Below are 17858 nucleotides of genomic sequence, written 5' to 3' on the forward strand. Positions count from 1 at the left end.
CACCCGATATTCAGAATTAGGGTCCGGATCATTGAAAGATAATGAATTTTTCATTTCTTTTGAGAAAATGGAGAGGATCCTTGCTCATTGTAAACTACTTACTACTCCGTATAAATGAATTCACATAGGATCGGTTTCTTTTTTATCACGTTCAGGTAAATGTACTACTTCAAATCTTCAAGTATTCGAGTACCAACTTTACCATAAATCATGTTTTTAAATTAAATGTGTTGTTTTGCATAACTCTTGAAAATTCAAGAATCATGTCTTTTTTTTCAAAAAACGACTACTATGTATACTCTTTAATTCATGTTCGAAAATATTTAAAGTTGAACACTGCAACTTTGCTCGAGTACCGCAGATTGAGGTTCCGGTTATCCACAGGTGTTTGACGAGTAGTAATTAACAGCTAGATTACATTTCCGGGTTAACCACTATTGACAACTAAGAAACAAGAAATTTTGTTGCTTGTACATGGTCTTAGAAATCTCATTTATTTAAAGCGGTACCGTAAAATATTAATATAAATACATTCCATATTTTGCAAATTACAACACACTGCTACAGTAGTAACATCAACCATTTATCCCATAGGAGCATAGAAAGAGCAATAGACAAACCAAGCCACTAGTAACGACGACCACCAGCAGTAGATAAAAGCACTCGAGTTTGCTTCTTCCCTTTCTTTCCTGACTCATTCAACGTCCGACTATCTGGAGTTTCTTTAGGCACATCTCGAGATATGACATTTGCAAATGAGCGTAGACCTTGACCTTGACGTTGGCTTGAACCTGCACAGTGATGTCTCTATCAGAGCACTAGTACGTCCATTTTTAAGAGACGCCCAGAGAAGCATGCTAACAATAAGAAAATCAGTTGGTATCACTTAAAACATACTCCCTCAATTTTTCTTTATTTCACACTTTTTAATAAGCAATTATAACCTTAAGTAAGCATTTAATTTAGGGTTATTTAATAAAAATAATCCAAACTATTGACCGTCTTCTTATAATAATCTAAACTTTATTTTAACTCACAATAAACCGAACTATCGCCCCCCTCTTCTCATAACAAACTAAGCAACCGGCTATCTGTTTAACAGGTTAACAGGCTTCCTTTTGTTTTGTTTTTTCAGTTAACTAACCCCTCCCCTTCCGTTTTTAATTATTTCCCCTCCCAATACCATTAACTCAAACCCTCCTCCCTCACCAGATTTACCACCACCACAGCTGCTATCGACCACAATCAATCGACCCACCGCCACCACTATCAGCTACCCATCCCACCACCATCCAAGCCATTCACGCGTATAACTGGTCTTCCATGGTTGCTGATGAACAAAGAAGGCAGAGATGGTGAAGACTCACATACCAATCCAAAAACTCTCCATCTTTCTTAACAACAAAAAATCGAGAATTAAGCCAATGCAGACAAAATGGTTGTTCGACACGTATCTTCGGTACCAAGAAAAGAAATGATATGCTAACAAATGCTGCATAGTAGCATGTCAAGTTTACGTGTAGAGTGTACTCAATGACAATGACAGAAGGATCGCGAATCTTACATGAATCAGATTTCTCTAAAAATATGACCCATTTCATTTGCTATATAATTAGTCATAGCTCTTCTCTAACAAATGAGACCAATCGATCTAATGTAAAACTTCCAAGATGCAATCTATCCATGGTATTTAACTGTTCATATGTTGCAATCTATCCAGGTGTGGTGTCTGGTGTGCAACTCTCAAACTCTAATTTTCCGCCAAATTGGAGAGAAGGGTTAGGCAGAGCGTGGTCACTCGATGATGACGACGCGGAATAGGCCTGAGGGTGGTGGTTCGATGGTGGTGGAGGCATATTTGAGTGGTAGTGGTGGTGGTTATGTCAGGGCGGTGATAATAGATGGTTGTAATGAGGGAGTAGGGTGGTGGTTGTGGTTTTGGGGGGAGGAGAAAGTTGTTTTTTACCTAGTAGATCATCTTAACCTAAAGTAGTAGGTCAAAATTATGCTGGTGTATTTTGGGAAGAGAGTATCAGTTGTTGGGTTTATTCTCGGTTAAAATATAGTTCGGGTTATTTTGAGAAGATGAGCAATAGTATGGATTATTCATATTAAATAGCCCTTTAATTTAAGCTTTAAAAATTGTAAAATAGTATAAATCAACCAATGAAAGGAGGTTTAGAAAGGATGATATTAAATAACCATAATTAATAGTGCATAGGAAAATGCAAAACGACATATAAAAGGTAAATTTTTCACTTGTCTAAAACGACATATATAAAATAATGGAGGGAATACAATACAATCTATCTTAGGATTAAAACGGGTTTACTAGCACCACATTTGGATAGATGAGGCAAACTTTTTACCAGTTGCTAGTTCCTAGAATTCTATTCGTCTCATCTATCATATTTGAACCATTTAAAGTTTTCAACGGATATGCCTGTTTTAGACAGCAATATGTACCGTGTCTACGACGCGAGAAGATATTTCATTATTGAGGCCTTGTATAGATGGGATATCCAAATACATCCTCTTCCATTTTCTCAAGCCCAACTAGTTAACCAAACCACATAAATTGTACCGCTCCTTTCCAACCCCTCTCTTTCTCTCCAAATCCCTCCATCCAAACGAAAAATGACAGGAAATGCAAATTATGAAAGACCTAAAGTTGCTCAAGTAGATAGTTTACCAGCACTGCTTGAACTTTCCATAGTAGACTGAAATGAAGCTTCCTGCCTATTTAAGGAAGGGGAATCACCACCAGCAGCAAAACCCAGTCGTGCTACATTTGCAAACAACTGCCTTCCACCATTGACCGGAGGACTCAATGCCACAGTGGCGGTACTACTTCCAAGAGCTGAAGACAAGAAATAATCAATGCCGGTCACTTGCCATTCTTTGAATATCATTATGAATTAAAAGAAGCAAAAGAGGACAAGGCATTCTCAAAGGTACTTCTATTTTAATTACTCTTTATGAAAGGGTCCATGGCTGTTAAAAAAAAAAATATCGCAAGACAATGATGAAAAACATCAACTGACAGAAATAAGGTAGCTATCTTGATTGGCCAGTCAATTTGGTGAACATAAATCAATAGCAGATCTACCTCACAAATACAAGAAATTTAGGAAATTTTTGGCCAATAAAATTACCTTCAAAGTCATCCATGGAGAAAGTTGAAGAACCTTCATAGGAAGATTGTATGGTATTATACGTGATGGGTAGAGAATATGCAGCAACAGCTTCAGCCTTACTTCTATCCTCACGCTCCTGCTCAGGTAGACAGATCACTCATCCAGAGAATTCCAATATTACAAAAATACCCATGGGAAGACTGCCAAATACGGAGTACATAAACAAACTACATATGCTCCAGAGGAAGAGAACTACAGCAAACCAAAGAAAAGAAGAGCAGCGAATACGAGGCAGTTGAATTTCGGAGACTAAACCAATTTACTAATCAAAGTACATACACAGTTAAACAAAACCAAACTCTCAGACGAATATATACAAACAAACCACTCTCTATATCTACACAGAAGTTCACATTAAGTAATACACAAAATTAAATTGAGTAAATCTGTGCCTGCACGAGCGCCCATACAGTCCCAAGCGTAAACGGTGCGCATGTGATTTATCCAGCTCAGGGAACGATAACCCGCAGCAACAGATATTTAAGTGACTTGGTAGATTTAAGTGCAATGAAAACTGCACCAAGGTGGCGTGAGATTTTGCAAAATTATGACCAGGTGACCTACAGGTCATTTTTTGAATATAATTATAATTTTTTCATTCGCTCAAACACTTTTTAGGGCAACTTCCGTAAAATACCATCGGGACAAGAAGGACTTACATATGGTTTTTATTGACTTGGAAAAGGTATATGATAGGGTACCAAGGGAAGTACTTTGGTGGGCTTTGGCGAGAAAGGGTGTGTCGCGAAAATATATTGACCTCATAAAGGACATGTATGAGGGGGCTAGTGCAAGTGTTCGCACTAATGTTGGGCGAACGGAAGAATTTCCTATTACCATCGGGGTGCATCAAGGTTCCGCACTTAGTCCTTTTATCTTTGCTATAGTTATGGATGAGTTGACAAGGGACATTCAGGACGACATCCCTTGGTGTATGATGTTTGCTGATGATATTGTGTTGATTGATGAGACAAAAGAGGGGGTGGAGAGAAAGTTGGAATTGTGGAGGCAGACTTTAGAGACTCGTGGGTTGGGCGAGCAGGAGTAAGACCGAGTATTTGAGGTGTCGGTTCACTAAGGTGGCGGGATTGAGATCGACAGAGGCGGGGAGTATTATTTTCGATGGGAATGTTGTTGAGGTTCGGATTTCTTGGATATCTAGGATCTATTATTCAAAAAGACGGGGAGTTAGACGGAGATGTGGCTCACAGAATTAAAGCGGGATGGTTGAAATGGAAGAGTCTTGGGGTTTTATGCGATAAAGACATGCCCCAAAGATTAAAGGGAAAATTTTATCGCACGGCAATTAGGCCTGCCCTACTTTACGACTCGAGTGTTGGGCGTGAAGCATTGTCACATTCAAAAGATGAGTGTGGCGGAGATGCGCATGTTGAGGTGGATGTGCGGACATACGAGGAAAGATCGGTTAAGGAATGAGGTGATTAGGGAAAAGGTAAAAGTGGCGCCAATAGAGGACAAGATGATGGAAAACCGACTAAGATGGTTTGGCCATGTGAGAAGGAGACACATGGGCGCACAGGTTAGGAGGTTGGAGACTTGGAGAAGCAGAAAAGGTCCCTAGAGGAGGAGGAAGACCGAGCAGACATGGTTCGAGTGATAGAAGAAAGACGATATGAGAGTTTTGGGGCTTGAGGAGAGTATGGTGACGGAGAGGGCACAATGGAGGGACGGGATACGCGTGGATTTTTAGTATTTGATGTTTTTTGACATATTTTATTCTTCTCTCCTTTATTACACTTTTTTACAAACCACTTTCTTATAGATCTTACCTTTCTTATAGATTTTACCCTGTTCATTCAGGATCCTTAACTCTATTTTCGGTTTTTAAAAATCGTTTTAATCTTTTCTCTCGATTTAAATTTTAAGTTTTTATAAAAGAAAGACGGAATTCGATTTTAAAACTCCTAAGTTTACCTTGACTTTCCATTACATTTTCGTTGTTTTTTTTTTTTTTTTTTTTTTTTTTTTTTTTTTTTTTTTTTTTTTTCATCTTCCCTTTTTATTCGCATTTTGAGGCGTGCGTTCACCCATTGACGGTTCGAAAGGATGATTCATGTCAGCCGACCCCAAATCATTTTGGGATTAAGGCTCTGATGTTGTTGTTGTTGTTGTAGTATTATTGTGTTGTTATTCACTTTATACAGATATTTTTTTCAGTAACCAACTTCCTACTGAAACTGGTGTAATGATGTATAAGTGAATCTGTTTGATACAATATTGTGAAACACGTGTCTTAAATGGGAATATAACACTACTATGTATACTCTTTAATTCATGTTAGAAAAAATTTAAGTTGAACCCTGCAACTTTGCTTGAGTACCGCAGATTGAAATTCCGGTTATCCACAGGTGTTTGACGAGAAGTAATTAACAGCTACATCAACTTTCCCGGTTAGCCACTATTGACAACTGACAAACAAGAAATTTTGTTGCTTGTACATGTTCTTAGAAATCTCATTTATTAAAAGCGGTACCGTAAAATAATATCGAATTATCAATACATTCCAATATTCCATATTTTGCAAATTACAACACACTGCTACAGTAACAGCATCAACCATTTATCCCATAGGAGCATAGAAAGAGCATTAGATAAACCAAGCCACTAGTAACGACGACCACCAGCAGTAGATAAAAGCACTCGACTTTGCTTCTTCCCTTTCTTTCCTGACTCATTCAACGTCCGACTATCTGGGGTTTCTTTAGGCACATCTCGAGATATGACATTTGCAAATGACCGCAGACCTTGACCTTGACCTTGACGCTGGCTTGAACCTGCACAGTGATGTCTCTATCAGAGCACTAGTACGTCCATTTTTAAGAGACGCCCAGAGAAGCATGCTAACAATAAGAAAATCAGTTGGTATCACTTAAAAAATACGATACAATCTATCTTAGGATTAAAACGGGTTTACTAGCACCACATTTGGATAGATGAGGCAAACTTTTTACTAGTTCCTAGAATTCTATTTGTCTCATCTATCATATTTGAACCATTTCAAGTTTTCAACGGATATGCCTGTTTTAAACAGCAATATGTACCGTGTATTTCATTATTGAGGCCTTGTATAGATGGGATATCCAAATACTTCCTCTTCCATTTTCTCAAGCCCAACTAGTTAACCAAACCACATAAATTGTACCGCTCCTTTCCCACCCTTCTCTTTCTCTCCAAATCCCTCCATCCAAACAAAAAATGACAGGAAATGCAAATTATTAAAGACCTAAAGTTGCTCAAGTAGATAATTTACCAGCACTGCTTGAACTTTCCACAGTAGACTGAAATGAAGTTTCCTGCCTGTTTAAGGAAGGGGAATCACCACCAGCAGCAAAACCCAGTCGTGCTACATTTGCAAATAACTGCCTTCCACCATTGACAGGAGGACTCGATGCCACAGTGGCGGTACTACTTCCAAGAGCTAAAGACAAGAAATAATCAATGCCGCCGGTCACTTGCCATTCTTTGAATATCATTATGAGTTAAAAGGAGCAAAAGAGGACAAGGCATTCTCAAAGATACTTCTATTTTAATTACTCTTTATGAAAGGGTCCATGGCTGTTAAAAAAAAATATCGCATGACAATGATGAAAAATATCAACTGACAGAAATAAGGTAGCTATCTTGATTGGCCAGTCAATTTGGTGAACATAAATCAATAGCAGATCTACCTCACAAATACAAGAAATTTAGGAAATTTTTGGCCAATAAAATTACCTTCAAAGTCATCCATGGAGAAAGTTGAAGAACCTTCATAGGAAGATTGTATGGTATTATACGGGATGGGTAGAGAATATGCAGCAACAGCTTCAGCCTTACTTCTATCCTCACGCTCCTGCTCAGGTAGACAGGTCACTCATCCAGAGAATTCCAATATTACAAAAATACCCATGGGAAGACTGCCAAATACGGAGTACAAAATAAAACTACATATGCTCCAGAGGAAGAGAACTACAGCAAACCAAACAAAGGAAGAGCAGAGAATACAAGGCAGTTGAATTTCGGAGACTAAACCAATTTACTAATCAAAGTACATACACAGTTAAACAAAACCAAACTCTCGGACGAATATATACAATCAAACCACTCTATATCTACACAGAAGTTCACATTAAGTAATACACAAAATTAAATTGAGTAAATCTGTGCCTGCATGAGCGCCCATACAGTCCCAAGCGTAAACGGTGCGCATGTGATTTATCCAGCTCAGGGAACAATAACCCGCAGCAACAGATTTTTAAGTGACTTGGTAGATTTAAGTGCAATGAAAACAACTGTCAAAAAAAAAAAAAAAAAAAAAAAAAAAAAAAAAGTGCAATGAAAACTGCACCAAGGTGGCGTGAGATTTTGCAAAATTACGACCAGGTGACCTACAGGTCATTTTTTGAATAGAATTCATAATTTTTCATTTGCTCAAACACTTTTTAGGGCAACTTCCGTAAAATACAAAAAAATTATACATGATATAATTGTTTAAATCCTTTCAACATTAATAATTTAATGTCCATTCATAAAGAAAACGCATCAAATCATGAGCTTCACTTGAGTCATAGGCCACACCATTATGTAAATCACAAGCCAACTAACTGTGATTTTGCCGGCAACCCATTTATAAATTTCTTTTATAAAGCAGCATCTTTCCCAGCATGATCAATCAGAAAGCATACACTTAAAACTCAAAAAGAACATGATAAAGATGATAATACCTTCTTCTCAATCCACTTCCTCTGCTTTTCACGTTTTTTTATTTCATCCATGAAAGGTGACAGAGCTTCGAGGGGTAATGTCTCCCGTATGTCAATTTCACATAGCTGTTATACATGAGTTTCAAATTTAGATCATGACATACACTGACCATTTAGATTACCAAACCTAAGAATCTATTTTACCTGAAATGTTGTTGTCAAAGGAAAATGGCTCAAATAACGATAACGCCTTCGCATGGCTTCAGACTGAGTCACTGACTCCAACTGTAAAATTTTTCCGGTTACCCTGAGATTCATGCAACCTAACTATAGGTAAGTATGAATATTAAGGCTTGGAAAAACATGTTAAAATTAAGTGGGCACATCAAACATGAAACAATATACTCCGTAAAAAAAAGGTGTCAAATATGATGATCCGTAAAAAAAGACCAATATTTCATTGAATGACTTGCTTGCAAATGGTGCGTGTAATCATGAAAGCGGAGGCTATAATAGAAGAAACAAAACTATGAACATGAAAAATCTACCCAAAATTAAGATTGCAAGCAATGAAAAAATAACATTTCAGTAAACAATTATCAAACTACGAAAAATTGGCTGCAATATATTCATAATACATTACATCCGCAAGTTCCCGATTATTCGCGATCTTTAATGAAACCAGACAGATTGTAACATCCATGGTATCAAATTTGTAAATTACATTACATCTATATATGACAATTATGTAGGATTTTTGGGATGCTGTCACATTGTTTCATTTTTCGTGTATAACGCCTTGTCAAAATAACACCGATATCTCAACTGCAATGACGGATACTTGACAATATTGCTGATACATTCCCATTTACCTTTATTTGCAAACTAGTTTAGCTCTCGTGCAATGTATGCACGGTATATATATAGTTTTACTTTTTTTTAGTGTATTATATTTATGAAATTTAAACTAACTAATCATTTTTTGTTTTTTAAATGTTTCTCATTGTTATATTTTGATTTGAAAAATTACAGTCAAAATCGTATTAATCATGATATGAGTATTTCAATGAAAGTTTTTTCTATTAGTAAGAGATTAATGGTGTTATTTTGTAAAATTTTACTGATAATATTTTTAGTCGCAACTTTTTATCGTAGAAAATCAATGATTTTTTTCGTATGATTCTTTAAACAAAAAAAAAATCCTTTTTATATTATAAAATGATTGAAGATAATTTTGTGTGGAATATAAAATACTAAATGACATGACTATCACAAATAGGTTTATAAATCTGAAAGATTATGTGTATTATAACCTACCATACTTATAGAATATGCTAAAAATAACTAAATTTTATTTTAGGAAACATATTTAGGCGGGAAAATTTGAAGTTTCGCCTATTCATTTAGTAAATAGGGGATGGTGCGTGTATTTGTAAAAAACGCTGTCACGATAACATGAAAGATCTACTCAAAAATCAGAATTGCACAAAGCAAAAAATATTACTCGATAACATTTACGAAACACGATTTTTAGTTACGAAGAGGCAACTGGATCTCTTACAGCTTATGTCAGTTAGTCCGTAGTTTTGCAACAGTTACCGCATCTGCAAGTGTGCAACCCTTACCTATACTACTTTTAATATCTTATTTGCGGAGAACCTTAATACAATAACAATCGTATTTGCACTTGCTCTAATAAATATTATATGAGTAGAATATTGCACCCAAAAGTTTCCGACAATGATGCATTTTAAATGGCTAAAACATATTATTCCCTTCGAATGAAGACAATGCGGAGCTTCAAACCATAGTTCAAAGAAGTCGGGTCTTAGAATCCTAGATAAGACTCAATAGTGCCTATACATAAATGAAAATAAAAACCGCTAAAAGTGGAAAGAAGAAACTGGTGAGAATAACAAGTGAGGCTATTTTTTCCAATCAAACTTTGTTTTTACTTCCGAAATTAAACTTTTACATGGACTCCCCTAATCTAGCATAAAGTTGCACTGAAGAAGCTCATAGTTTTCCTTTTCAACAAGAGAAAAAACCGTACTTCATATATATTAATATCATAATATGCTATAGTCTCAACAAACCAAAGAAAATAATACATTCATAAAGCCAATACTTGTTTAAGGAGAAAGGCGCGCACCTCTTTGATACGAGGCGCACTGTTTTTGCAAATAAATTTTGTGCAACAATACTATGAAATTTGCTTTATTATGAATTAGTTCATGAGGGTAAAATCATTAAGAGCAGGTTAAAGGGTTAATTCATAAACCTGGAGTATGTGGAAGGTTTGCAGTATTGCTTTGGTGCGTTAATTCTGCTATCAACTATCTAGTATGGATTTGGAACTTGTAAAATACAAACCAATGACCAACAACTGAGAAAACGATAGCAGCTTAACACCTTGTTTGGATACCAAAAATGGAGGGAAAGGGAGGGAAGGGGGAAAAAGAGGGAAGAAAAAGAGAGGGAGGGGAAGGGGACGGGGACGGGGAATGGGGAATGGGGGGTGAGAGTTTTCCCTCCAAATCTTTCCTTTGTTGGAGGGAAAACATTTTGCCTTGGAGGGAAATGGAGGGATCCATTTTCCGTCCCCTTTGAATCCCCCCATCCCCATTTTGCTATCCAAGCAATGGATATTGCCTCCCTCCAAATCCTTCCCCTCCCTTTCCTTCCAAATCTTTCTATCCAAACAAGGCCTAAATGAAGTAAGATGGATCCCTCCATTCCAAATCAGGGACACTTTATATACATCTCAATTCAAACAGAAAGCAAAAGTGCGCTATTGGCTACTAGGTTATGTGCCCTATCCAATGCTACCCAAAAGGCCAAAATAGGGTTGTACATATGCTGCAGAATCAAAAAAAATTATTTTCTTGTCTGAATTCGTAACCTCAATCCTCAGATACCATTCTTAGATGAGCCTGGAGAAGTACACAGTGGTGACCGCAATGGCTTAATTTCTTTACATATTAAACTATATTTCCTCCTATCCACACCAAAGGTAACATTCAGGGTAGTCAAACTTTAGAAACTATGACCATGAATATCGTTAAAAAGTATGATACTTCAAAAGACGAAACTTATTTATATAGATTTGTCATGAAAAAATCTTTGATAAAATTTTGTTTTTTGTAAAAAAAAAGGAAAGAAAAATAAGGTCAAAGTATCGTTTCCAAGAGCACCCAAAAGCGGATGTGAGGGACTACTACATAGAGTCAATAGCAAAAGATGTCTTCCAGATCAAACTATGCCACACTAAAGCACCACCGAATTTATAGCCAAAGATAAACACCATTACCAAACATTTCATAGCAAACAAATCATTAACTCCAAAACAAAATTAGACAAAGGATCAAACCTTGAAGGAAGTTGTTCATAGCTACCAAAATGGTACAAAAGACACTTCATATTGAGTGGATGAAGGATAATAGGTTGACCATCAACTGCCTGAAACGAACGGAAGAGACATGTTTATATCATAAAAATCATATGTGCATGAGAAAGAAAGCGATATTCATATGATTATAAAGGCACATCCTATGATGGCTGACGGGAGTATAATGGCAACCAACAAAAAAGTGAGGTCTCCATTCAAAAACTAAAACAAAATTTGTAAAGCCTTCGAAAAAAATTATCATGCATACGACTTCCGACCCTTGACGTGAGGTCTCGACTCATACTAACTCGATGCCCACGCAAAAAATAGACATCAAAATCCATGCGAGTAAACACCTTACAAAATTCATGCCAGTAATAACTTAACATCTTCAAGCACTACCCATCAACCCACTGACACCCCTTCACCTCCATGTAAAGGTAGTACTTCATAATTAAAGGTTGTAGTTCATTTACAGAGAAACTGAGTAGTAAATATTCATTCATCCAGAAAACAGATGAATTACCTGATAGAAATTGTAAACATCCCTATCCTTGGGTTCTCTAGAGGTGTCCGCCTGCATTTGCAAGCCTTTGCTTTGATCATACGAAGAGGACATGTTTTCCAGACATTTCTGTGATTCGGTCGTATCAGAAGACTGAACTAAGCTACCATCTTTACGCACATGTGCCGTTAAGTTGTCAATCATCTTAAGAGAGTCATCAACGGGACACAATATTAAATCTTCATTATTAGGATGCTCGTCACTAACAGCCTTGCAATCAACAATTTTACAGGATGAGATGACAGTAGCATTCCGTGTGGTCCAATATTTTTTTCTCTGCTCCAAATGCTCCATTGCCGCACAAACATATGGAAGCTTTTCCAAATCTTCAACATGCCCAGAATCTGCACGTACTAGCCAAGTATCCAAAGCTGATATGGCTTCCCTGACTGAGAGATCCACATCCAATGTGAGTATGAACTTTGAAAAGGAATCAGGTGTCTTGGCACTTTCTCCCTTAAATTGCTCATGTAATGAAAAAGAGTCTTTTTTCCGAGTCAAAAGCATGAAGTCTAACGTATCACCAACATTGTGTTCCCCAACATTTTCAATTTCAATAGTGTACAAGTCTTTTGAGGATATCATCATAAAGCACAGTGGGCATTTTCTCCAGCATTCAGCTTTATGGTTATCCTCACCCATAAGTAAATATTGCAAGATACATGGGAAACAAAATATGTGCCCACAAGAGGTGATCTGTGGGCACAGAGGTTCATCCAAGCAAATTGGGCACTGAACAGGGTGTGGAGTGGAGTACCTCACACATATTATATCCTCCCACAGCAGCATCTTATCTGGATCCATTGATTCAACAGTATAGTTACCAGAATTTAAAACAACAAATTTGTAGTTTGCCTGAAGAAAAAGATCTTTATTATAAGGCTTAATCTTCTGAGGCCTCCGAGGTGGAGGAGCCCTTGGCTGAGAGCGAGAAATTGGATTATACTGAAAATTGAGCAAGTGATTTCCACTCAGTACTTGAGATCTTTTCCTCGCTGAACCACTTGTTCTACCATTTGGTGGAGAATTAGAAACTTCCCCACCAGATTCAGGAGATCCGACTCCTCCTTCAGCGACTGAGTTAGATTGAACTCTGTCATTCTGATTTGATGACTTTTTACGACCATTTGAACTCCTATATCCAGTTACCTACCAACAATGCCAAAATTACAAAAACAAATTTGAATATGCTTAAAAATCTAACATAGAGAAATTCATAAGGCTGCTAAATTGCTCTACATATAGTAAGGAACTTATTCTGCCACCAACATGTTGACATTAGATAGGTTGAATGCATAGTAGAAAGTACAAAATGCATACTTAGTTCCTTACTATCACCAATAACTTCGCAAGCCCTATGTGGGTTAACCGTGGAGCTACATTCAGAATTTCTCTTTAATAGAAAAGAAAAATATTAGCACTAAAAAAGAGCAAAAAAAACACAAGGAGTCCGCATACGCTAACATCACAAAGACACTCAATTCCATTATACAACGAAGCTAGGACACTGGGTTTTGTGTAAGATTGTTGTATGCAAAGAACATAGTTATTATACATTTATATCTATTACTAAATGAGGTGCATAACATGGAATGAGGTCTTTGTATGCATACATAAGTCTTAATCGAGTCAAAGATGATAAAAAAAAATCATAGAATCCTTATGACTACCCACGCCTCGATACTTAATACAAATCAATTTAACCACGGAATAACATGCCCACTACTCTTCACGAATATTAATCAACCTTAGTCAGAAATCATAGGCGGAATCACAGGGGAGGAATAGATACACCACCATCTCAACTCCAACACCATAACACATACATTGGGCTTACCATTCAGGCTTCTAATAAAAGGTTAGTACTCTTAGTAGAGTTGTAGGAAGTATGTTTATAAACAGCATCATCATTTCCCAAGTGCCTAAAGAGCTCTTTGCAAGATGAGTGCCTTCTAATGGTGCTCAGTAGTGTTCTTAGTAAGCTGATTCCCAAAAAAAAAGTGTTAAATATACAAACAATCTTGAACAACTTTCTAAAGATTTTGAGATCATGATACACTCTAACAGCCTGTCCTATACAGAGTATACATTTTAAGCAAGCATCTTGGTTGAATACGTTCATTAAACTGATTCGGCGCGCGATTTGCTATGAGTTGAGCAATTCCGGAAACACAAGGCTGACCTTAACTTAAAACTAAACCGAAATCCAATAGAGTGCAGTCATCGAGCCATTACACTACCAATCAAGTAATCAACATTCACCAAAATACAACATCAACTCACACCGGAACGCATTTTACAACATTTACAACTATTCTCACAAACATGACTAAATTCAAACCAATTAATCGACGAACAATTCAAAATAAAGTAAAATGCAGTAACACTAATACAATACCTTTCCGGAAGATCCACTAGATTCTGCCTTTGTTTCAGCAACTGAATCTACCAAATTAAAACAATCAACAAAATCAATATAGTCCAATTTCCCCCAAATTAACACAATTAACAACAATAAAATAAATAACCTGAAACAACATCAGGCATTGAAGATGAGGATTGAGGTTCGGAAATCCGCAATAAATCGAGGTGGTTTGAGAGTTGCTGTGGTTGTTCATGGTGGTGTAAGTTGCCATGATTGAAATTAGGGTTTTGAAAAGAAGAAGACGACGAAGATGATGATGTTGAACCTTGATTGTTGGAAGGCAAGATGGACATGAAATTTTGAAGCGGTGAATTTGGGGGAAAATTGATTTCTAGGGTTCGTCGTAGCCAAGTGAAGATGATTTAATTTAATTTAATTTGTTTAAAAGGGGCATTTATTTTCCGGGAATATTAGAATCTAAATGGATTTTATATGGTAGCACGTAATTGTAATGTTGTGCTGTCCGTCAGTTGGTCCATGTCGCTTTTTTACGCATTTGCCACATCTTTGGAACGCGGATCTCTCTTTAGCGAAGAAACGGATCTTGGATCTACTTCACAGCAATCAAGTTCCCTCGGTATTAAGTTTCGCAAATTTTTATTTAAAATGGATATATATCGATTGAAGTTTAAAATAGATAATTTATGTGATAAAATACACAAAATCTCGGAGAACCAGCAAAAGAAGTAGTTATTATTTCACTTATTTAAGATAGCTGTTTTTTCACTCCCTCATAAAATAGACCAACTAATCGAATTTATATTGACCGGTATTCTAGTGTGTTCTATTTTAGCCTATCTTTATCCTCATACCTAGAAATCTAGAATGAGTTTAAATCTCGTTTTTAAAATTCCATTTAGAATTTGAACTTTTTATTCGTAATTTATTATTTATAGACTCACAATAAATTTATACAACTATATATGAGAGCTACTTTCCCACTCATATTTTATACAGTAATTAATTAACAGATCTCAAATTAAGTCGTACGGAGTACATCCCAATAAAAACTTGTTTATTTCATAACTAGATATTAAACATGAGTGAAAATATAGATGTTATACTCGATATGTGTCTAGGATAAAGTCAATGTTATTGTTGTCACGCACTTCTCTTTAGTCCAAGTGTAAAATAGTCATTTTTTGTCTATTAAAAAAAAGTTGAAATTCACAAATGAAACATCGAAAAAAATGGTTTTGACGATTTTTTTTCCTTCAAAATAATAAGGGGGGTTTGGTTAGAGAAAGGGAAATGAAATCAGAAAGGGTAAGAGGGGAAAAGGTAAGAGATTACCTAAAACTTAACTCTGTTTGGTAAAACTAACTGAAAAGGTAGCTGAAACCTGAAAAGGTAGCTGAAAACTGAAAAGCTAACTGGAACCTGAAAAGGTAACTGATGAGGTAGCTGAAAATCAGGAACTGATAAGTAGCTGATTATATAAAAAAAAAAAATTGGCAAATTAACTGAAAAGGTAACTGATTTTGATGAAATGACGTAAAAAGATATGATAATTATTTAATAGTAAAGATTTAAAGGGTAAAAACGGAAAATCAAACCAAATCAAGTACCTGAAATCTCAAATGCTACTCTAAGTAGCATTTCATTTCAGGTAGCTTATTTGGTTAAATAAGCTACTTGCCAAACGCTCACAAAAAAATAAGGTACCTGAAATTTTGGTCAAATAAGCTACTTTGATCAAATCAGGTACCTGAAATGCCATGCCAAACAGAGCCTAAGTAGTTGTTTGGTTACATTAAGAAAAAAAAACAACCGGATTCGTTAATATCGACGACGTTTTAGTAAACGTCGACGACGTTTTTTAAAAAAAAGACGACAATGCCCCTACTATCTCACTAACCTTTCACCAATTCTCTCTTTATTCTCTCTAACTCAAAACAACTAAAAATCAACCTTCCACCAACACCACTACCACACCCCCCATGCAACCACCAACCACCCACCTACTTTGCTACCACCACGGCCCTACGCCCGCCGACACCACACCCCGCGCCGCCGGTTTGCTACATACAAAAAGGTAAGTGGCGTTTTTTTTTTTTTTTGGTTAAATTAGTTTAGAAAATTGAAAGTAATTGAATTAAACTATGAAATTAAATAGTTTTCTTTCCTTTATTGTTATTGTTAATCGATTAAATTGATTGGATTTTGTTTTAGAATTGAATTAGTTAGTAAATTAGGCAATGTGTTAGCTTTTTATTAAAATTAATTGAATTAGTTTAGAATTTGTTAGTTTTTCTATTAAAATTCATGTTAATTAGTTGTTATTATGTAAATTTTGGTATTGTTATATGTTGTTTGCGAAATATAGTTGATTGGGATTGATTTTTGAGTCGAAATTTGTTGTTGTTAATCGGATTGTGAGTGAATTTGAACGGTTTTAAGGGCGAAACCACGGCCAAACGTTGGAAATGGTTGTTGGCCGTGGGTTGAACGTTGGAAAGCAACGTTCACTGTGGGCTGAACGTGGGATTTGGAGGTTTGGCCGCGGTCAAACGTTTAATTCTCACGTTTGACCGTGGTCAAACGTTGGAAAAAATTGTTTGGCCGTGGTCAAACATCCATTTTCGTTGTTTGGCCGCGGTTAAAAAAAAAAAAAATGTTTGCCCGCGGTAAAAAAAAAAAAAAAATGTTTAGCCACCGTCAACTAAGGGATTTTTTTGTTCAACCGCGGTCAAAGAAGGGGTTTGTTTTGTTAGTCCGCGGTAAATTAATTTTTTTTTAAAAAAACCGTGTTTTATGCTATTATTTGCCGATTTTTGTTACTTTATATGATATTTAGTCGATTAACGTGTTTTCTAACAACTTCCAATTTCCTAATGCAGATGGCAGATCGAAATGAGAGAGGAAAGGCAATCATGAACGCTCCGCCTCCGCCTAACATACACGACCGTACCGCTGGGCGTTATGTTACGGGCTCAGCGTCGTTTGCGAGTTGCTGTGCCCACAAGCAGCCACCCCCACTTCGAGAGACGCCGGTATGGTTATGATGCCTACTCCCGGTCACGTCGTTAGCGAGTCGGAGGAGGCGAGGTCTCGGGAGGTTCTTTGGTAGTTACCGATGATGATAGAGATGATGAGCCGTCGGATGACGGTTCCGGGAGGAGGATGAGGATCTTTGGAGAGTATGTGGTCCAACCGAACCCCGCACCGCCGAGAGTGTTGAGTCCGAAGTTGGGTCGGGATAGGAGTGGACGTTATTCGAGTGTTAGAGAGTCCTCTAGCACCGATAGGTCGAGGAGGCCGAGGAAGGATAGTTCTTGGATCTTGAGAGAGCCCGTTCCTGGTGGTCCTAGGAACATTAGCACCCTACGGAGTTTTGGTGGTCACGTTGCGTTCAGTAGTTGGTCGGACCCTAACCTGGAGAATATGAGGTCGTGGATCAAGCTCTACGAGAGGCCGAAAGCTGCGAGGGAGATTAGGAACATGGTTCTCACTGAGGGTGTTGCAGCTAGGGTACAGGCGAGCGGGCTTGGGGTTTTGAAGGAGTGTTTTACCACCGGTCTAGATGATAACCTCCTTAGTGCTTTTATCGAGAGGTGGCACCCGGATACTAACACTTTCC

The 17858-nt window shown here is 37.0% G+C and overlaps 1 protein-coding gene across 3 annotated transcripts; it reads right to left on the reverse strand.

The window, feature by feature from the left end:
- Nucleotides 1–419: 419 nt before the first annotated feature.
- On the reverse strand, nt 420–14697 carry LOC141643796 (uncharacterized). 3 transcript variants are annotated; one of them, XM_074453104.1, is made up of 9 exons: nt 14382–14697; nt 14252–14298; nt 11815–13002; nt 11271–11359; nt 8105–8207; nt 7922–8026; nt 3156–3273; nt 2693–2860; nt 420–791 (listed from the first exon to the last, which is right to left on the reverse strand). In XM_074453104.1, the coding sequence occupies exons 1-9, from the start codon at nt 14569–14571 to the stop codon at nt 628–630; spliced, it is 2172 nt and encodes a 723-aa protein (XP_074309205.1). In that variant the 5' UTR covers nt 14572–14697; the 3' UTR covers nt 420–627. The 3 variants fall into 3 exon arrangements, 2 of the variants coding, with proteins under 2 accessions (XP_074309205.1, XP_074309204.1); XR_012543777.1 differs by lacking the exons at nt 420–791; nt 2693–2860; nt 3156–3273 and adding exons at nt 5642–5992; nt 6469–6636; nt 6933–7114; XM_074453103.1 differs by lacking the exons at nt 420–791; nt 2693–2860; nt 3156–3273 and adding exons at nt 5642–5992; nt 6469–6636; nt 6933–7050.
- Between the last annotated feature and the right edge of the window lie 3161 nt (nt 14698–17858).

Source organism: Silene latifolia, chromosome 2, assembly GCF_048544455.1.
Source record: "Silene latifolia isolate original U9 population chromosome 2, ASM4854445v1, whole genome shotgun sequence".
NCBI classification, from domain to species: Eukaryota; Viridiplantae; Streptophyta; class Magnoliopsida; order Caryophyllales; family Caryophyllaceae; genus Silene; species Silene latifolia.